At 37.0% G+C, this 23,009-nt stretch overlaps 1 protein-coding gene across 2 annotated transcripts in view; it reads left to right on the top strand.

The window, feature by feature from the left end:
* The window catches only part of LOC123560006 (putative gamma-glutamylcyclotransferase CG2811), a 171,132-nt gene extending 151,227 nt beyond the window's left edge, over positions 1-19,905 (top strand). The window contains exons 1-5 of one of the 2 annotated variants that reach the window (XM_045352211.2): positions 1,170-1,199; positions 5,549-5,795; positions 8,018-8,132; positions 12,659-12,788; positions 17,018-19,905. In XM_045352211.2, the coding sequence (XP_045208146.2) occupies positions 5,607-5,795; positions 8,018-8,132; positions 12,659-12,788; positions 17,018-17,048 (465 nt within the window). In that variant the 5' untranslated portion in view covers positions 1,170-1,199; positions 5,549-5,606 and the 3' untranslated portion in view covers positions 17,049-19,905. Of the gene's footprint in view, positions 1-1,169; positions 1,200-5,548; positions 5,796-8,017; positions 8,133-12,658; positions 12,789-17,017 lie in introns of those variants that run through there. The other variant, XM_053552239.1, reaches the window with a different exon arrangement.
* Positions 19,906-23,009: the final 3,104 nt, after the last annotated feature.

Here is a 23,009-nt window from a genome sequence, read left to right as displayed (position 1 = left end):
TAATTTTCACAATATGTACGTTCCTGGCAAACTGGACAGAAAATGGGCCATACACAGGCTGGTAACAATGCCCGATCGGGCTTACAACACAAAAAGTAATATTTCTTGACAAATAATGAAGATATTTCTTTCAAACTTGGTCCATTTATTAAGCATTACATATAATGCTTATCAAGATAGAAATAACTTTGTTGCCTTCAGTTTAGTTAGAATTACTTCCCTTTTTCAGATTTTTATGATGCATAATTTTTGAAGTCCAAAAAAATTATGTTTTAATGCAATGTTTAAAACAGAAAAGGTTCAATGGCTTTCTATTGCTCCAAACTTGTGCGCCAATACCTTTATTCTATATATTTAGGGTAAATACTTTGTTTCTAGTGCAGATGTATGAGCAATTGTTTTAGGACTAACATTTCTCTATAATGTTGTAAATGAAAGAAGAGTAAAATGTATACATTCATGTACTAGCGCAATAATTTTGAGCATTAGAAAGCCATTTAACCCTTTTTTGTTTTAAACTTAGCATTAGAACATTATTTTTTTGGACTTCAAAGATTATGCGTCATAAAAATCTGAAAAGGGGAAATAATTATACCAAAGCTGAAGGCAACCAAGTTATTTTTATTCTAATTTGTATCATTTCTTATGCTTAATAAATGGACCGAGTTTGAAAGAAATATCTTCATTATTTTTCAAGAAAAATTACTTTTTGTGTCATAAGCCCGATCGGGCAATGTTACCAGCCTGATACTGTATGTGTGTACTGCTCAGGATCAAATTTGTATTTCACAGTCAGAGTCTTGTAGGCCCTACGTTTCAGTCAAGTGATTTTAGATTAAACATTTTCCGAAATCATGTTACTTAGTGAAGGTAATGGCATTTACAGCTTACCTATAAAGTGAAAACAGCATTTACTCTTTCTCGCATTTCAGCACTGCAAATGAGGATGTTAATATAAAGGGAAGTAACTATCGACAAGATTGTAATGCTCATATCTATCTTTTTAAATCTGGTTTGCCACAATAATGACATATATAAAATATAATGGGATAAGTCTGAGGAAATTACAAAGACTGTTGTAATCACCAAATTTAATTAATTTTCCAAAAAATTCGTTGGATTCAACTCGTTTATTTCTGTCCTAAGTTTCTTCCATTTTATCGTGACTCGCCATTTGTACTGCATAGCAATTCTGTTTGGTAAAATGTAGTCTTATTTGTATCGGTGATATTCCTTCACAGTTCATGAACTTAACAAAAAAATCGGAGGTAAATGTATGCAAAACAATTTTAAACCGACAGTTGTCATGAATATTAAACCGACAGTTGTCATGACAGGTCATTAGTCCCTTCTAGTGGAAACGCCACCCACTTGTAATCAGTATTGATTGTTGGGCAGTACCTCTATATACTATGGAATGCCGGTCACGACATGCCAGTTGCTAGTTGCTACTTGCCAGTTGCTACTTGCAAGCTGGGTAAAATTTATAGAGTGGGCAGACCAATGCTCGGCGTAAAAACTACATATTTTAAATCTAAAAACTGATTTAACATTAACTTAACGTAGAGTGGGCAGACCAATGCTCGGCGCATACCAACGCTCGGCGTATATCACGTTTATCTGGGAATTTCTTAATATATGTTTAAAATATCAGCTCTTATGAGTCCCTTTTCGTTTGTTTACATCACGCGTAATTTTATCCAAGTGCGGTTCATTTCCGGTATGGTCACGTGGTCACAGTAGAGCAGACGATGCAAGGCTAAAAGCCGTTCAGTTTTGTGTTCTACTCTCATTAAAACAGATTTTCTGGTAAATCAGGTATTAAAAAAGTATCTTGCAGGCCGAATTATGGAGAAAAAAAGCATTTTTCTTTTTAATTATTTTATTTCTTTATACTTAAATAAACTATAAACCCTTATCATGGCATTTTATACGGCCCATTGTACCGCACTTTTCTGTGGCTTATGCTGTCGAAGTAATTGATATACTATGTGGACTAATGACACTTTTGAAAAGATTTCCAAAAATAATGGAAATAAATCATCAAATATCATAATTTATTGATTTCTTGAAGTTAGACTCACAGAATTGTGATAAATTATCTTCAAATGAATTCCTTAAGATAATTGTTGTATAAAATGTGTTTATTCAACTTATAGATGCAGAATAGAGAGAGGGGTAATTTACGTACATGTTTATGTACTTAAAAAATCAGTTAATCAATACAACCTATGTCTTGTGTTAGATATGTCTTATACTTCACTTTAATACGTAAATAGTTCAAAATTACAACCTGCAGATTAATATGCCGTACGCCGAGCGTTGGTATACTTCCGCATGAACCGCACAAGTTTTACTGGTACTATTTTTAGCTCCCACCTATTACGTCACGGTGTGACTAGAAATATGTAAACAATATGGTTGAATACTCAAAGATTGTTCTACAAACTGACGATAAAAAAGTACGGTAAGATAATGTAAAATCAGTTTTTAGATTTAAAATATGTAGTTTTTACGCCGAGCATTGGTCTGCCCACTCTACTTCTTTATCGTCAGTTTGTAGAGCAATCTGCGAGTATTCAATCATATTGTTTACATATTTCTAGTTGCATGGTGACGTAATAGGCGGGAGCTAAAAATAGTACCAGTAAAACCAGTGCGGTTCGTGCGGAAGTATACCAACGCTCGGCAAGACATATCTAACACAAGACGTAGGTTATATTGATTAACTTTTTATTTTAAGTACATAAACATGTACGTAAATTACCCATCTCTCTATTCTGCATCTATAAATTGAATAAACACATTTTATACAACAATTATCTTAAGGAATTCATTTGAAGATAATTTGTCACTGTCATGTGAGTCTAACTACATGAAATCAATAATTGATGATAATTGATGATATATTTCCATTATTTTTGGAAATCTTTTCAAAAGTGCCATTTGTCCACATAGTATATCAATTACTTGAACAGCATAAGCTACAGAAAAGTGAAGTACAATGGGTCCGTATAAAATGCCATGATAAGGGTTTATAGTTTATTTAAGTATAAAAAAATAAAATAATTAAAAAGAAAAATGTTTTTTTTCTCCAAAATTCAGCCCGCAAGCTACTTTTGTAAAACATGTTTTACAGAAAATCTGTTTTAATGAGAGTAGAACACAAAACTGAATGGCTTTTAGCCTTGCATCGTCTGCTCTACTGTGACCACGTGACCATACCGGCAATGAACCGCACTTTGATAAAATCACGCGTGATGTAAACAAACGAAATGGGACTCACAAGAGCTGATATTTTAAATATATATTAAGAAATTCCCAGATAAACGTGATATACGCCGAGCGTTGGTATGCGCCGAGCATTGGTCTGCCCACTCTATGTACACCGTATGATTGCATTTGGCACGATGCCTGGTAATTAGCAAGTGGCAGCTGGCAAGTAGCAATTAACAAGTGGCAACTAACAGTTAGCAAGTGGCAACTAGCAAGTGGCAACTAGCATCTGGCAAGTAGCAACTAGCAACTGGCATGTCCCTACCCGAATTCCATAAAAAAGAAAAACAATGTCCCATAACTGTGCAGATTTTTTTCTGAAAGAACCTAACATGCACCATGCACAAATAGGATTACTAATGATGTCTTGTGTTAAGTTTCATTAAATTGTGTGGATGGGTTCAGGAGATTAGGCACACACAAGATTGCATAGCAGACTCTATGTATAAAGTATAGTAACAAAAAACAAATTCTCGTAAATGATTTTTTTCTGAAAGAACCTAACATGCACCATGCACAACGACTGCTATAACTGATCACTTGTGTGAATGAGGAAAGTTGGTGCGCACAAGATTGTGTCTACGGACAGACAGACAGACAGACAACCTGAAACCATTATACACCCCCCCGCCCAACAGCGAATACGTTCTCATCTCTTATTATCATTGTACAGTAGAGGGCAATTATAATCAGAATATATTTTAACTAAGTGCGATAAAGCTACTGTTACATGAAAGTACATTGCCTGGCAATTACTAGCAAGTAGCAAATGGTATGTAGCAACTAGCAACTGGCAATTTGAAATAATCACGCGTTATGATTGACTCTGAATGGTGTGCATGTAAAATTTTGCCTGCCGTAAGTGGCAAATGGCAATTAGCAAATAGCAACTAGCAAGTGGCAAGTAGCATGTCATGACCGGCATTCCATAATATACGGAATGAACGAAAAAAATAAAGGGAAGTAAAAAATACATTGATTTAGCAGGAAGGTCTAATACGTATCAGTTGTTCCAGGATTTAGAAACCTTTCTAAATGTCATAATTCAGTATAAGTTTAAGACACTCAGGGGTGGTGGTCGGATAACTTCATTCCGTAGAGCAGACTATTACAGGATTATGCCTTTCTAATGGAAATGTATGTTTTATTACTTTTTTGAGATTTTGTAATTACCTCCCTTTAATATAAAAACTTTAAAAAGTGAACTGTTTCTTTTGATTTCAATATATTTTCTAGTTTTACATTTGCATAATTGATAGATATTGCGATATTTTAACAACCTGAAACAAAAGTGGAAATTCATCTATTTTCAAATTATCTTGGATGCGCAACCAAGATAGACAAAGTGAGGTGTTAATAATTTAATAAATCTGAATTTCTAATCAGTTTTGGCAAAATATGTACTTGTCAATGCAAATCTCCGACGTCTTTAATACAATAGTGCTGATTTTCATTTTATTCCATTGGCAAAATATGTTTATTTAATTTATACCTATGCTAAAATAGGGCTATCTTGGTTGTGCAACCAGGATAGGAAAATCAAATTTTAAAAATACTACCGGTGAATTTCTGACATGTAATAAGAACTCAGTGAACATAATAAGCGTAAATGATCAGCAACAAATCCATTAGTTGATCAAATTCTGATTATTCACCTTTAAAGGCATTGACTGTTCGAAAGTCACAGTGGTCTCTTTACGCGACCCTTTAATCCTAACAAGAAGTAAAATTCCCATTCATTTTATGTTAAAAAGATGAAATCTATAAATTTATATCCCCACAAAATTGCCATTTTGACCAAAACCACAAATTTTCATGCCCACAAAATTAAATGATTTTACAGTATGAGACAACAATTACAGTTCTGAAGTAAAGTTCTATCCTCTATGTAATCAAAGTAATAACAGCAATTCTTTAATTTTTGCTGAAATAAAAAAATAAAATTATTTGAATGAAATAATTTTTTTGCATACTTACTGGTATTAAAATGATTTCAGTATTAATTTTTCTCTTGTGAAGAACCCATAAAGCCAGCTTACACTAGGTTGTTTGCAGCCCACCTGGGGTCTCTCTTTATCATCAAAAGCTAGAGTAGATGCCATGATGTAGGGAAGTTGCCAGTTACTTACTTTTGCCCTAACTTTGTAATAACATAGCATTATCAGACTGTACCAAGAATGTTTAAAATGATCAGCTTTTACAATAAATATCACCCCCAATGGTAGTGATTGCTTTTTCTTTTTATGTATATGGAGACCATATATCATTTCAGCCTGTCACAAGTGTGGTGTGATACTGAAAAGGGAGACTATACGTGCCATGGTGTCAGTATGGCAGAGACATATCACAAAGTTTTTGTTTATGGAACTCTGAAGAAAGGTCAACCTAACGAGTATTTTATGAACATGATACCTAGTGTCGAATACCTGGGAACAGCAGAAACCAGAACAAAATATCCATTGATTATTGGTGGAGAATGGAATTTACCAATGTTACTGAACAGAGAGGGTGAAGGGAAGGTACGACAATCTGGTGAAACATTTCTGCATGTTATTTTAAACCTTAAACTGCTATATTTCTAAAATGGACTGGTCCATTATTCAATTTGGGCAGTACCACTTATTTTTCCAAGGGGTTATCACTGAAAATTTACTGACAGAATAGCAAACAGTGTAGACCATGATCTGTACAGGCTGATCTTGGTCTGCACTGGTTGCAAAGGCAGAATCACTTGTCGCCAGCAGGCTAAAGGTAAACTTACCTGAGCACTTTTTCTCAGGTGAGTATTTGTGTTCACCCTTTATCCTTCATAATTTAATATGATCCATCCATTTTTCAGCCTGAAATTTTTACTTAAATATCTTTTTCTACGAAACTGCTTGTCAGAATTCAGTTGCAGCGGACTTGGTCTGTAGCATCCTGTCATGAATTTCTCTTCAGTTTGTTCAACTGGACTGCATGTAGATGCTGCTGGAGCTGAAAATGGAAAAAGCTTTAAAAAAAAAAACATCTCATGAACTACTAGATAGATCTTTACCAAACTTGGGCTATAGCTTCCTGACACGGGCATCTCACATTATAATGTTGTTAAATGGTTATGCTTGACTGCATGTAGTGTCCGCGACAGCTAAAGATAGAAAACCCCATTTTACGACTTTTTCTGGTCAACTTCTGGACGGATCTTAACCAATTTTGGTCTGTAGCATCCTTGTATGGATCTCTTTAAAGTTTGTTCAGATGAATTCAGGGGTCTCTAGAGTTGAAAATAGAAAAAAACAAAACCTTTGAACAACTTCTACTTGTGAACTACTACTTTATGTTCGATAGTTGAAATCGACAAATTTATACCTCCACAAAACAGTCCTTTTTGCTAAAACTGCAAAATTTTATGCCCATGAAATTAAATAGCACTCTGACTGTGTTTGGGGTGCTCTCTGGCTGTGTTTGGGGTGCTCGCTGACTGTGTTTGGGGTGCTGTCTGGCAGTGTTTGGGGTGCTCTCTGGCTGTGTTTGGGGTGCTCGCTGACTGTGTTTGGGGTGCTCTCTGGCTGTGTTAGGGGTGCTCACTGACTGTGTTTGGGGTGCTCGCTGACTGTGTGTGGGGTGCTCGCTGACTGTGTTTGAGGTGCTCTCTGACTGTGTTTGGGGTGCTCTCTGGCTGTGTTTGGGGTGCTGTCTGACTGTGTTTGGGGTGCTCGCTGACTGTGTTTGGGGTGCTGTCTGGCTGTTTTTGGGGGTGCTCTCTGGCTGTGTTTGGGGTGCTCTCTGACTGTGTTTGGGGTGCTCGCTGACTGTGTTTGGGGTGCTCTCTGACTGTGTTTGGGGTGCTCTCTGGCTGTGTTTGGGGTGCTCGCTGACTGTGTTTGGGGTGCTCTCTGGCTGTGTTTGAAGGTGCTCTCTGGCTGTGTTTGGGGTGCTATCTGATTGTGTTTGGGGTGCTCTCTGACTGTGTTTGGGGTGCTCTCTGGCTGTGTTTGGGGTGCTCGCTGACTGTGTTTGGGGTGCTCTCTGGCTGTGTTTGGGGGTGCTCTCTGGCTGTGTTTGGGGTGCTCTCTGACTGTGTTTGGGTGTTCTCTGGCTTTGTTTGGGGTCCTCTCTGGCTGTGTGTGGGGTGCTCGCTGACTGTGTTTGGGGTGCTTGCTGACTGTGTTTGGGTGCTCTCTGGCTGTGTTTGGGGTGCTCGCTGACTGTGTTTGGGGTGCTCTCTGGCTGTGTCTGGGGTGCTCTCTGGCTGTGTTTGGGGTGCTCTCTGGCTGTGTTTGGGGTGCTCGCTGATTGTGTTTGGGGTGCTCTCTGGCTGTGTTTTGGGTGCTTGCTGACTGTGTTTGGGGTGCTCTCTGGCTGTGTTTGGGATGCTCTCTGGCTGTGTCTGGGGTGCTCTCTTGCTGTGTCTGGGGTGCTCGCTGGCTGTGTCTGGGGTGCTCTCTGGCTGTGTTTGGGATGCTCTCTGGCTGTGTTTGGGGTACTCGCTGGCTGTGTTTGGGGTGCTCTCTGGCTGTGTTTTGGGTGCTTGCTGGCTGTGTTTGGGGTGCTCTCTGGCTGTGTTTGGGGTGCTTGCTGGCTGTGTCTGGGGTGCGTCTGGCTGTGTCTGGGGTGCTCTCTGGCTGTGTTTGGGGTGCTCGCTGACTGTGTTTTGGGTGCTCTCTGGCTGTGTGATTAGAGATTTTGTCCTTTAACTTTATATTTCTTTTACCTTTTTTCATGTTACTGCATGGTATCTTTCATTTTTCATATGCATTAGACAGTGAAAGGGGAAGTATACAGAGTGGACAAAGATGCCTTAGAACGACTGGACCAGTTTGAAGGTCATCCTGACTTTTATGAGAGGACGGAAATAGATGTTAACTTAACCAATGGTATTTAGTTTCATGTATCTGTAATGCAATGAACCTAAGTCAGCAACTTCGTAACAACATATTTCTGTTTAGGAAATGATATATCGCAAACAGTAATTTGTCCAAGAGTAAAATTATTGTGTGGAGTCCAGATGTGAAGGTATTATACCACAAGGGTGCAGCCAGAGTGATATAATAATACATATCTTTAATAACAACAAACAGCAATTTTATTCAAGAGAAAATGACTTTTTGAGACACATGTATATTATTTCTATTCTAACACGATATTAAGGATTTTTTATGTCAACATCCACAGTCTACCAGATATTTGTATGTTTTGTGTGGTTTTTCTTTTCAAGTGTGCCACTTTGATGTTTGACACAATGATGTAGTAATTGTGACATATCTACAGACAATGATTTTATAGCACAAGAACACAGTTTCTACTTTCTTTGTTTATAGGAGAACAAATTGGGTCATGTTAGAATACATGTATATTACAAAATACCTCATACATTTAGTAGCAGTGGCATCTTGTAAGCAAAACTACATGTTCATTGCAATGGGTTAACTTGAATACCAAACTAATTGGCTGATAGCTTTAATAGCAGAGCTACCGGCGCCGCAAAGCGGCGCCGACAGCGTCGCATTACAGTTAGACGTATGAAAAAGAAAATGAATAGAGAGATCTAACTGTGCATACTATCGAGTTGAAAATTCGTGGTACTTTTTGGAATCGGTGTTGTTCGGATTTTTTCAAGTACACTATGCACATAGTAGTTAATCAGTAAAGACGTCAGTAGACGCTTACTGTTTACGGTTGACAAAAGCGTCTCGCTTACTGCTTTGAATATTGAATAAAAATGTAAATGAGCGTTTGATAATAAGAAATTAGTGCTAAATACATTTTCTACGAAGAAAAAAGAAATAAAATACAATATTTTCATTTTGAAACGACTTTCGTCACGCTGCCTTTACTGAACTTTATTATATATATTTATGTTTGTCGAGATGACGTCATAACTCCACAGTGGTGTAGTGGTTAGCGAGTTCGCGTTGTAACTTAGAGGTCGTGAGTTCGATCCTCGCCTGGACCAGATTTGTTTCTTTAATTCCTTTTTTATTTCAGTTTTTTTTGTATTATTATGAGTTTTGAAAATATTGTATAACTAAAGTCATTCATGTGAAATTTAACAAGTGTTTAGTTTTGATGTCAGGTTCCAATGTAGAGCCTGTGCAGTAGTCAGTAGACATAACTTTTTAAAAAAAAAAAGCTTTAGGATCAAAATATACAGGCATTGAACTGTGAAAAGTAAATAATGCTCTTCTCCCCGTTCACATATATTTCATCCGTTAGCTTTAAAATCACTGACCAGAGTTTATAAAAAAAACTAAAACTATTGTCGATGAATTATCAATAAACATCAAAAAGGTTCTTACTACCATCCCTATTCTATAGTGCTAAAAGATTAACTATAAAAAGCCATAGATTGTTACTTAGAAGTTCAGTAAATAAACAGGAGTTTTCGAGAATTTCGGCAAACGCTCTAGGTAAAATTCTGATCATTAACTTTTAAAAACTGCTAGTCTTTTGGGTTTAAAACAAGCTTTGTGCAGTCATGTAAATAATTGTAATTTTCCCATACCAGGCGTCTATTATAGCAGTATTTTGACTGAAAGTAATGACATTTAAAAGAATTACAATTATAGTCATGACAATAATGACATTTAAAAGAATTACAATTATAGTTATTTCCAGGATTACGTAAATCCAAAGTTCTATTAACTTTGGAATTGGAACATTAACTTTTTACATTAAGTCCTTATTGCCAAACATTCACACGCAAAGAGACTGAATTCCTTTGGCTATTGGCCTAATGAGATTCTGTTAGGTTTGAAATTTTCAAGGTTCAAGCTTTTCAATTTGAAAGAGTTATCATTTGTGACTGGTTTCCAGTATGATGATAATTTAGGTAAAATTGTTGATGCAGTACGTTTTAATAAGAATAACAGAAATTATTCAAATACGTTTTTTTTTCCTTTATCTTGGTGCAGATGTTAATCTATATCGAACTTTCTTTTGATTATATATAGAATATCTTTCGAGTTTTCACATGTCAAGAATTAATCGTGATGCAGTCTAAAACATGCATTCAGAAATCATGAATTGTCATTAATACTTATAATTTTAATAGATCTAATAGAACATAAACTTCCTAAACGAAATCATAATTACAGATCATTCCAACACCACTCCTTTAATTTCTAAGGGGCACTGGTAATTTTTTCAAGGGAGCTCTGCCTTTTAGGTAGCACCTAATTTCATATTATCATTAATACAGTAAACCTCACTTATAAGGAACTGGGATATAAGGAACACTCGGTTATAAGGAACAGTTTTCAATTCCCCGATCTAATTCCTTCTTTATTCAATGTAAAAATCCTTGGTTATAGGGAACTTGGTTATAAGGAACACTCGGTTATAAGGAACACTTTTTCCAGTCCCAAAGTACAAACTTTAATAGAAAACCCCTCGGTTATAGCGAACAGACATAAAGAATAAAAACTACTGAAAATCGGAAATAAACAGGAGAATCGCTGATAACGTCAGAGTAACATAGGCACTTTCACGTGCTTTCATGCACAAGAATAAGCACAAATTATTTCATTTATATGATCTTTAGTTTGTCAATTCACGGATACGATAAAAAGAAAATATATAATATCATTAACATTTACCAAATACTAGACGCTTGTAGACTTATATTTACTCTAGATTATTAACCTGGGATTCAGATGTTGATTTTTAAAAAAAAAAATTCCTAACATATGCGCTACTTCATATGTATGAGCAAGTCGCTGTTACTGGTCATTTAGTTTCTGATAGTGTTGATTTGCCGAACAGAAGCACATGAAAAATCAACAGACTGGAACCTAGGCTACACAAGATTGAAGATTACTACATGTATTAGGTATTTCACGTTAAAAATAGTGAATGAAAGTGAAGAAATGGTCACCAAACCTTGGGATGCTAGTGTTGGTTATTATCAGTCTAGTTTCGCGATGGAAATATCCTAAATAAATGTGCTAATTATGCGTGATAAACGATGAAAAACAGTCCAGTTTACCAAATTTCCAATTGTAAAAACTATAGCAGGTGCTAAAATGGACAATAGCAAAACTATAGGTATAATTTACACTTTAATCCGTATGTATGGCGCCGTTGTCTATTGTGTACAATATAAAAATTTGAACATTTATTTTACTAATATAATTTTGATATATTAGTATTGATGCCTGTTCAAATAACATACAGTGGAGCAAGGTAAGGGAAGTGACTGCAACATATCTTATAGTCATAAAGCAGCCCTCTCTAAAAGGGAAAATAGAAATAACAGACAATACACAAATTACGGTTATCCTTACCAACATACATTGTGGTTTAACGCCGTATTTCAATAGTATTTCAGTCAAATACATGCAGGCAGTTTCACTTACCATCTCTCCAGGCAAGGACTGGTATTAGACTCGCAACTTTCTCACATAAAGATTCATGGTCGGCCCGGAGTTTGAACACATAGCCTTTTTCAAACGTCAGTCAAATAGTGTTCACTATACAAATTGTGTTCGTTATACAAACCTCAGTTACAAGGAACTAGTTCGTTATACGGATATAAGGAACCTCGGTTATAAGGAACAATTTTTAGAGGTCCCAAGCTGTTCCTTATAAGCGAGGTTTACTGTACAACAAAGTGCTCATTAAATTTCTAACTGATTTTTATGGACTAAAATCAGATATTGGATGAAAGTTGTATGACTTTCATCAACACTTAGTCAGTCATTAAATCATCTTCACTGCTGGAAGTTATGTGTTTTGCAAATTATGTGAAGGCCTAGCCCTGTCTATAGCTGTTAGCTGAGCAGAGAGAACATCTAAAGTCGTGATTCAGTTTCCAGGACAAGGCAGATATTGTCCTAGATATCATACAGAAGGTAGTACATCTGAAGTCCATTGACCTTGACCTTTATTCATAGAAAGAAAGTTGTCAGTTGCTCTGTTGTATCTTTCAGAAAGTTGAAGCAGCTGATTTTAGATAATGTTGTGTGAATTTGACTTTATTCATTGCCTCCTGGAGCTCAGCTGTTACCTTTCATAATTCAGACTTGAGCACAACCAACCAGATATTTCAGCTTTTTCCTTGTATTTTAATGTTTTCAGTTTATGCATACACTATTGTTTAACATATTTAATGCAAAATATTTATTTCCTGTTATTTTAACACAGCATTATAATTGCTTGTGCAGCAACCAGTTCTGTAAATCTTATCCTTTAGCCTGCTAAATTTCTAAAATGGACTGATCCGTCATTCAATTTGGGCAATACCATTTATTATTTACAGGGGTGTTCACTGAAAATTTACTGACTGAATAGTGAACAGTGCAGACCATGATCAGCCTGCACGTCCATGCCGAATCACTTGCCACCAGCAGGCTAAAGGTTAAGAAAACAATGTGTGACATGAACACTGTATATTTTGTTTCAGATGATGAGGTTTTGTCCACAGTGAAATGTTGGACATATTTTATCAAAGATTACTCAGAAAAGGATGTTAAACAAGAACATTTTTCTCTGTATGATAGTGCTGGATGTCATGGTCTGGTTTACGATGCAAGGTAAATTGCAATAAAGTTTTAAACCATTAGAGTAGTTTGTAAAACAAATATGCATGTAGCTAAAATTATGTACCTTGATCTTCAAATAAGAATGGGAGTGATGGGAGCAGAAATATGAAATGATGCAGTCCTGAAGTATATGGAAAAGCAGCCACCTGCAGATCCTGGTCAACCATTCAGGTCAATATTTTGATCTGCCAACTGCAAACAGTGGTCATTTTTAGCTCACCTGTCACAAAGTGACAAGGTGAGCTTTTGTGATCGCGCGGTGTCCGTCGTCCGTCCGTGCGTCCGTCCGTAAACTTTTGCTTGTGACCACTCTAGAGGTCACATTTTTCATGGGATCTTTATGAAAGTTGGTCAGAATGTTCATCTTGATGATATCTAGGTCAAGTTTGAAACTGGGTCAAGTGCCCTCAAAAACTAGGTCAGTAGGTCTAAAAATAGAAAAACCTTGTGACCTCTCTAGAGGCCATATATTTCACAAGATCTTCATGAAAATTGGTCAGAATGTTCACCATGATGATATCTAGGTCAAGTTCGAAACTGGGTCACGTGCCATCAAAAACTAGGTCAGTAGGTCTAAAAATAGAAAAACCTTGTGACCTCTCTAGAGGCCATATATTTCACAAGATCTTCATGAAAATTGGTCAGAACATTCACCTTGATGATATCTAAGTCAAGTTCGAAACTGGGTCACGTGCCATCAAAAACTAGGTCAGTAGGTCAAATAATAGAAAAACCTTGTGACCTCTCTAAAGGCCATATTTTTCATGGGATCTGTATGAAAGTTGGTCTGAATGTTCATCTTGATGATATCTAGGCCAGGTTCGAAACTGGGTCACGTGCGGTCAAAAACTAGATCAGTAGGTCTAAAAATAGAAAAATTTTGTGACCTCTCTAGAGGCCATATATTTCATGAGATCTTCATGAAAATTGTTCAGAATGTTCACCTTGATGATATCTAGGTCAAGTTCGAAAGTGGGTCACGTGCCTTCAAAAACTAGGTCAGTAGGTCAAATAATAGAAAAACCTTGTGACCTCTCTAGAGGCCATATTTTTCATGGGACCTGTATGAAAGTTGGTCTGAATGTTCGTCTTGATGATATCTAGGTCAAGTTCGAAAGTGGGTCACGTGCCGTCAAAAACTAGGTCAGTAGGTCAAATAATGGAAAAACCTTGTGACCTCTCTAAAGGCCATATTTTTCATGGGATCTGTATGAAAATTGGTCTGAATGTTCATCTTGATGATATCTAGGTCAAGTTCGAAACAGGGTCATGTGCGGTCAAAAACTAGGTCAGTAGATCTAAAAATAGAAAAACCTTTTGACCTCTCTAGAGGCCATACTTGTGAATGGATCTCCATAAAAATTGGTCAGAATGTTCACCTTGATGATATCTAGGTCAAGTTTGAAACTGGGTCACGTGCCTTAAAAAACTAGGTCAGTAGGTCAAATAATAAAAAAACCTTGTGACCTCTCTAGAGGCCATACTTTTCATGGGATCTGTATGAAAGTTGGTCTGAATGTTCATCTTGATGATATCTAGGTCAAGTTTGAAACTGGGTCACGTGCGTTCAAAAACTAGGTCAGTAGGTCTAAAATTATTAAAATCTTTTGACCTCTCTAGAGGCCATATTTTTCAATGGATCTTCATGAAAATTGATCTGAATGTTCATCTTGATGATATCTAGGTCAGTTTCGAAACTGGGTCACATGCAGTCAAAAACTAGGCCAGTAGGTATAAAAATAGAAAAACCTTGTGACCTCTCTAGAGGCCATATTTTTCATGAGATCTTCATGAAAATTAGTGAAAATGTTCACCTTGATGATATCTAGGTAAAGGTCAAAACAGGGTCACGTACCTTCGAAAACTAGGTCAATAGGTCAAATAATAGAAAAACCTTGTGACCTCTCTAGAGACCATATTTTTCAATGGATCTTCATGAAAATTGGTCAGAATTTTTATCTTGATAATATCTAGGTCAAATTCAAAACTGGGTCACATGAGCTGAAAAACTAGGTCACTATGTCAAATAATAGAAAAAACGACGTCATACTCAAAACTGGGTCATGTGGGAAGAGGTGAGCGATTCAGGACCATCATGGTCCTCTTGTTTCAGTATGCATCCACTCACTTTTTAGCTCACCTGAGCCAAAGGCTTATGGTGAGCTTTTATGACCGCTCAATGTCCGTCGTCTGTCGTTCGTCATGTGTTGTGCGTCGTGTGTCCGTCAACATTTTCCAAAAAAATCTTCTTGAAAGCCATTTGGCAGAATTACATCAAACCTCACAGGAATTATCCTTGGGTGGCCCCCTTGCAAAATTATTCAAAAAATTGAATTCCATGCAAAACTCTAGAAGGAAAACTTTAAAAATCTTCTTTCCAAAATTGCAAGGCATAGAGCCTTGATACTTGGCATGCGACATCATCTAATGGTCCTCTATGAAGATTGTTCAAATTGTGCCCCTGGGGTGAAAAGAGGCCCCGCCCCGGGGTCTCAAGTTTTACATAGACTTACATAGGAAAAAGCTTTAAAAATCTTCTTGTCTGAAAACCCAAAGACCTAGACCTTTGATTTTTGGTATATAGCATTGCCTTGTGGTTCTCTATCAAGATTGTTTAAATTATTACCCTGGGGTGAAAAGAGGCCCTGCCCTGCGGGGTCTCAAGTTTTACATAGTCTTATATAGGAAAAAAACTTTAAAAATCTTCTTGTCTGAAACTGCAAGGCATAGGCTTTTAATATGTTGTATTGCCTAGTGTTCCTCTACCAGACTTTTTCAAATTATGCCCCTGGGGTGAAAAGAGGCCCTGCCCTGGGGGTCCCAAGTTTAACATAGACTTATATAGGGAAAAAAAATCTCAGTGTTCCCACTGGCATTTAAAGTTGGGGGTGAAAACTGAGTTTTCTTGCACTTTTGCACCCCCTCACTAAGAGATATATAACAGCTGTCTCCAAAACTGGGGGTGCAAAGTACCATTCTGGAGGTAAAAAAACGCATTTGGGGGTTTCTGGGAACACTTCTTCTTGTCTGAAAGTTCAAGGCCTATGCCTTTGATATTAGGTGTGTAACATTGCCTAGCTGATCTTTAACAAGATTGTTCAGATTATGCCCCAGGGATGAAAGGAGGCCCCGCCCTGGGGTCACTTGTTATATGAATTATATAGGAAAACAAGGAGCTGCGTTCAATAAACACTTGATGCCCCCGGTGGCATCCTTGTCAATACAAAGCAACCTAAGTCCAAAACGAGGTCAAGTTCAAGGTCAAGGTCAAACTGAGGTCAGGTGATGCCTGAAGATGAGGAATGATCACAGGTTACATCTGCATTAGTATCAAGTCATTCTAGTAAGGGGTATTGATGCTAGATGAAACGGTCCCATTTGGTTAACCTCGTACGGACAGACAGGACAATCACTATATGCCTCCCGCATCAGTAGTTGCCGGGGGCATAAAAATACTTAAAAAATTATCAGATCATATTTCCTAAACCGTTTAATTATATTACCCGACTGTGATCTTGACCTACTGACCTACTTTCTTGTTTTTAAAGATACCGCCTTGAAATTTGGATGACATGTACAGTTTTGCACACAGATCTTAAAACTGACTTTCTGTAATCATGAATGTGACCTACAGACCTACTTTCTTAATATTTTAGCATCAGTTTGACATTTGAAACATGTAGCTCATATTACTCAGGTGAGCGATCCAGGGTATGCTTCTTGTATGTGTGTGTATTAAATACGTATATATATATATACAATAAAATATGATTAAGCGATCCAGGGTCATGACCCTCTTGTTCTAGGATTAACTTTGAAGCTAAAACAATGTATCCCGGTAAGCTTAAATAAATCTTTTAGAATATATAGTTATTTGAAGTACATGTAATTTATAATTTTAGATATTTGGAGAGCTATCCGACTCATCATTGTGTCATTATCGACGTCATTGTGTTATTATGCACTTTCATTCTATCTCAGTTATTAATGGATTTGATTCAAACTTGAAATCATTCCTTGTAATCATCCACATCAATGACATGAGGTCCATAACTATGACAGAAGGGTTCATCTGTTCACCACAGGCATTTATTGTAGAACAAAAATACTTGAGCAAAATTAGGCTAACTTATAATCTTTAAATTCTGTTTAAAGTACATATACATATTACCGTTATCATCATTTTATGTTTTTACAATCATATGTAATTCTTATTTCAGAGAGAACGATGAACATCCTAGCCAATCTTGACAGTGACTGCCAGCTAGATCAGATGGAAGACTGTGATAAAAACATTATTATATCAATCCAGGGATTATTTCTTTAAATTTTAACCTATACATACAGTTTATTTTAAAAATTCTATGTATATCACAAACTATTTTATACTGTCGTTTTTTTATAAGGCAAAAGGTTTTGTTGCAGGTAAATTCTGTTATGAAAAATGATACTTTGTCAATATACTGTGTATTTCATTATACCCCCTGGGGTATTACATTTTGCAGAAGGGTGTTAATTAAGACTCTATTTTTATGCCCCCGAAGGGAGGCATATAGTTTTTGAACCGTCGGTCTGTCAGTCTGTCTGCATTTTTCGTGTCCGGTCCATATCTTTGTCATCGATGGATGGATTTTCAAATAACTTGGCATGAATATGTACCACAGTAAGACGACGTGTCACGCGCAAGACCCAGGTCCGTAGCTCAAAGGTCAAGGTCACACTTAGACATTAAAGGATAGTGCATTGATGGGCGTGTCCGGTCCATATCTTTGTCATCGATGGATGGATTTTCAAATAACTTGGCATGAATATGTACCACAGTAAGACGACATGTCGCGCGCAAGACCCAGGTCCGTAGCTCAAAGGTCAAGGTCACACTTAGACATTAAGGGATAGTGCATGGATGGGCGTGTCCCGTCCATATCTTTGTCATCGATGGATGGATTTTCAAATAACTTGGCATGAATGTGTACCACAGTAAGACGACATGTCGCGCGCAAGACCCAGGTCCGTACCTCAAAGGTCAAGGTCACACTTAGACATTAAGGGATAGTGCTTTGATGGGCGTGTCCGGTCCATATCTTTGTCATCGATGGATGGATTTTCAAATAACTTGGCATGAATGTGTACCACAGTAAGACAACTTGTCGCGCGCAAGACCCAGGTCTGTAGCTCAAAGGTCAAGGTCACACTTAGACGTTAAAGGTAATTTTTCATGATAGTGCATTGATGGGCGTGTCCGGTCCATATCTTTGTCATTCATGCATGGATATTAAAATAACTACGCATGAATGTGTGACACAGTAAGACGACGTGTCATGCGCAAGACCCAGCTCCGTAGGTCAAAGGTCCTAAACTCTAACATCGGCCGTAACTATTCATTTAAAGTGCCATCGGGGGCGTCATCCTGTGGAGACAGCTCTTGTTTCTTTGACTTTTATTAGTAAATATAAACCATAAATCCATTCTAATGAATGAATTTTAGCACTTACATCATTGCCAAAGTGCTGGTATTCAGTTGTGACCTAAATAACTATTTTCTTATGCCCCCCTTCGAAGAAGGAGGGGTATATTGTTTTGCCGATGTCAGTCGGTATGTAGACCTATCCGTTTCCAAATGATAACTCAAGAATGCTTTGGCCAAGGATCATGAATGTTGATAGGTTGTTTGATCATAACCAGCAGATGACCTCTATTGATTTTGAGATCAGTAGGTCAAAGGTCAAGGTCACAGTGACCCAGAACAGTTAAATGGTTTCCGGATGGTAACTAAAGAACGCTTGGGCCTAGGATATGAAAGTTGATAGGGAGGTTGGTCATGACAAGCAGATGACTCCTATTGATTTTGAAGTCAGTAGGTCAAAGGTCAAGGTCACAGTGACCCAGAACAGTTAAACAGTTTCCAGATGATAACTAAAGAACGCTTGGGCCTAGGATCATGAAAGTTGATTGAGAGGTTGGCCATGACAAGCAGATGACCTCTATTGATTTTAAGGTCAGTATAGGTCAGAGGGCAAGGTCACAGTGACCCAGAACAGTTAAACGGTTTCCGGATGATAACTCAAGAACGCTTGGGCCTAGGATCATGAAAGTTGATAGGGAGGTTGGTCATGCCCAGCAGATTACCCATATTGATTTTGAGATTAATAGGCCAAAGGTCAAGGACACAGTGATCCGGAACAGTAAAACCATTTCCAGACGATAACTTGAGAACGCTTGGGCCTAGGATCACAAAACTTAATAGGAAGGTTGATCATGACCAGCAGATGACCCCTATTGATTTTGATGACAGTAGGTCAAAGGTCAAGGTCACAGTGACCTGGAACAGTTAAAATGTGTCTGGACAATAATTCGAGAATGCTTGGGCCTAGGATCACGAAACTTAATAGGGAGGTTTATCATGACCAGCAAATGACCCCTATTGATTTTGAGGTCAGTAGGTCAAGGTCACATTGACCAAGAACAGTAGAACTTTTGTACAGTGACCAAATAATTTCTGTTCCTTGTGCAATTACTAAATGCATCAAGGGGGCATTTTGTGTTCTACGAGCTCTTGTTATATTTTTAGCTCACCTGTCACATAGTGAAAAGGTGAGCTTTTGTGATCACCCTTCGTCTGTCGTCGGTCCGATAAAAATGCAGCATTTGAGCGTAGGATACTCAAACTTGATATTGAAATTGGCCCTGACTAGTATGTGACTCATAGGTCAAAAGGTACTGTTACAACAAAATGTTTATCCTGATGATATTTTATGTGTATGCCTTTGTGATCTATGTCAAAACTTGATCTTATCATTTAAAGCAATGGTACTCAGGTGAGCGATATAGGGCCATCATGGCCCTCATGTTTTTCAAATATGGGAAAGTTGTTTATAAGGGGAGGGAATTGATTAGGGAACATAAAACATAAAACATACAGCTGTCCTCTTAGACATTTTCCTAACTAAATTAAGTGAAAAGGAAACTGAAGTCTACCCAGTATATATTACCGAGACAAAATGATACATTTTGTTATAGAGTTCTCTTTTTCATTAATTAATACCTTAGATTATGTTTTTAGGAAATTTTAACAATTTTTGAGAAATAAATCTATATTTTCAGAAGATTTTATGCTGTAAAGATACAATATTTATGTCTCTTCCCCCCACCCCCACCTAGTGGGGGAAGACATATTTTTTTTGTGCTATCCATCCTTCACACTTCATTTCCGATCAATAACTGAAGACCTAGAACCTAAAACTTCATAGGATGGTAGGGCTTATGGAGTAGACGACCCCTAATGTTTTTGGGGTCATTCCATCAAAGGTCAAGGTCACAGGGGCCTGAACATGGAAAACCATTTCTGTTCAATAACTTGAGAACCACTTGACCCAGTATGTTGAAACTTCATTGGATGATTGGACATACTAGGGGTCATCTACTCTGCATGACCAGTCATCCTATGAAGTTTCAACATTCTGGGTCAAGTGGTTCTAAACTTATTGATTGGGAATGGTTTTCTATGTTCAGGCCTCTGAGACCTTGACCTTTGATGGAATGACCCCAAAAACAATAGGGGGCCAAGCAGAACCTTTGAATGAAATTGAGAGAGGAATATACAAGATGCTATGGACCAAGTTTGGTGAAGATCCATCATCTATTTTCATGAGAAGTTGTTTAAAGGTTTTTATATTTTGAGTTCTGGTGGCCCCTAAAAGGGGACAAGGGAATCTGAAGAAACTCAAGTGAGAACCATACAAGCATGCTGCAGAGTTTGGTGAAGATCCATAAAGTGGTTGATGAGAGAAGTCGTTTAAAGGTTTTTCTAATTTTAGCACTGGCGGCCCCTTTTAGCTGAACCATTTGAATAAATCTGAAAAAGGTCCATGCCTGGATGCTACTTACCAAGTTTGGTGTAATTGTAACCAGTAGTTTAAGGATGTTTACTTAAAAAGTTGATGCAGGATTACAGACAACGTATCATCCACCTATATTCAATCCTAGCTCAACTTAAAGTAGTTGAGGTAAGCTTATAAAACTGAAAAAGAAAGCTCTTATCACATTTTGAAAATATTTATTTCATGAAAGACAGAAGATATGCATGATTAGTTTCTATGAAATGTAGAGTACTTTTCAATATGTATACATTGGCAGGAAGATATACACTTTAGATATGGTTAGAAGTTTTAAATAAATACAATTGTAAACAAAACCTTATTTCATTTACTATATACACTATACATATTGTTAGAAGTTTTAAATACATACAATCATAAACAAAAGCTTATTTCATTTACTACATAAATTATAGAATGATATGGTTAGAAGATTTAAACAAATACAATTGTCAACAAAAGCTTATCTCATTTACTCAGTCATTATATTCTTCATGACAATAGCAAGAATGAGAGACAGTATATAATCATGAATCTTTCCAATAATTTGTGCTGGCTTTATGTCATGCTGTAAAATGTTGAAACATTACTTCTATACAGTATTGCACTACCCACTGTTTTATACCACTGTCCGTATGATCGTCTAGCTACCAAGACGTTGTGGTGGGTGAAAAAACACATACAAAAAACAAGAGGGCCATGATGGCCCTATATCGCTCACCTGTTATCATTGCACTTGAGGATAAGAAGGTCCTCAGAGAAATATCTAAGTCCAAAGGACAGGAACAACAAAGGAAAGAAATTTAACCAAAAAGAAAAACAAAATTCTTACAAGGTACAGATATGTCAAAATACATCTAAAAATTGGAGGTACCATCCATGTTGTACCACAGAAAAGTGGTCTCGGTTTTTCCCTACAGCCAATAATAAAAAAGTTACTAAAAATAGGCTATTTATAGTAACGTAAAAGGGAAGTAATTCAAAAGAAAATTATTGTAAGTTAACAAAAGAAGGATCTGCCAAATAAATCTGTTGACATAAATGAAATTTCAGATCAGTATCTTCATTAGTTACGGAGATATATCCATTTTAATTTGAAATAAAGGGAGGTAATTTGAAATAAAATCAGTCCATAGTTATCTACCCTGATTGGCTAGGTCCAACTAATGACAATAATGAAATTTCAAATAAGTCCTGTAAGTACTTACTGATATAAATCCATTTTGACTGCAATCAGGGGAGGTAATCAGATATAAAATAACTCTGGAAACTACGATTGGATCTGATTTGTCATGGAATCCAAGATTTATTGTTGTTGAAGATATTTTGGAAGTTTGTATCAAATAAAACCATAAATGAAGTCTCTATATGGCTGCAAAAGCCAAAATAGCCAATTTTGGACATTTAAGGGGCCATAACTCTGGAACCCATGATGGAATCTGGCCAGTTTAAATAAAGGGCCAAGATCTTGTGGTGATACAAGTTGTGTGCAAGTTTGGTTAAAATCAAATCATAAATAAAGTTGCTATTGTGCAGACAAGGTCAAAATTGCTAATTTTGGCCCTTTCAGGGGCCATAACTCTGGAACCCATTAGGGGATCTGGCCGGTTCAACAAAGGAACTGAGATTTTATGGCAACACAAGTTTTGTGCAAGTTTGATTAAATTCAAATCATAAATGAAGCTGCTATTGTGCAGACAAGGGCAAAATAGCTAATTCTGGTCCTTTCAGGGGCCATAACTCTGGAACCCATAATGGAATCTGGCCAGTTCAAGAAAGGAACCAAAATCTTATGGTGATACAAGTTGTGTGCCAGTTTGGTAAAAATCAAATCATAAATAAAGCTGCTATTGTGCAGACAAGGTCAAAATAGCTGATTTTGGCCCTTTCAGGGGCATAACTCTGGAACCCATAATGGGATCTGGCCAGTTCAAGAAAGGAACTGAGATCTTATGGTGATACAAGTTGTGTGCAAGTTTGGTTAAAATAAAATCATAAATGAAACCACTATCGTGCAGACAAGAAATTGTTGACGGACGGACACATGACGGACGACGGATAAAGGGTGATCACAAAAGCTCACCTTGTCACTATGTGACAGGTGAGCTAAAAAAAAGATAAAAAGTGGATTTCTTCACGTTTCCTAAAATTTTAGGAGAAATACTTGTTTGTGCATTCAAAAAATATTGTTCCCCAGACAGAAACTATCTACAGAATACATGAAGGGGGGAAAATGTGATAGCTGACCTGATAGAAAAATGTTCAGTAATAAAATCAGCACCTCAAACATGCTCATCTAGAAATTCTACCTGAATTGAAGATCTTACATATATCAGAA

The sequence above is a fragment of the Mercenaria mercenaria genome, chromosome 10 (assembly GCF_021730395.1).
Source record: "Mercenaria mercenaria strain notata chromosome 10, MADL_Memer_1, whole genome shotgun sequence".
Taxonomy (NCBI): domain Eukaryota; kingdom Metazoa; phylum Mollusca; class Bivalvia; order Venerida; family Veneridae; genus Mercenaria; species Mercenaria mercenaria.
The sequence above is the reverse complement of the archived record's forward strand: the minus strand, read 5'-3'. Positions and strand labels throughout refer to the sequence as shown.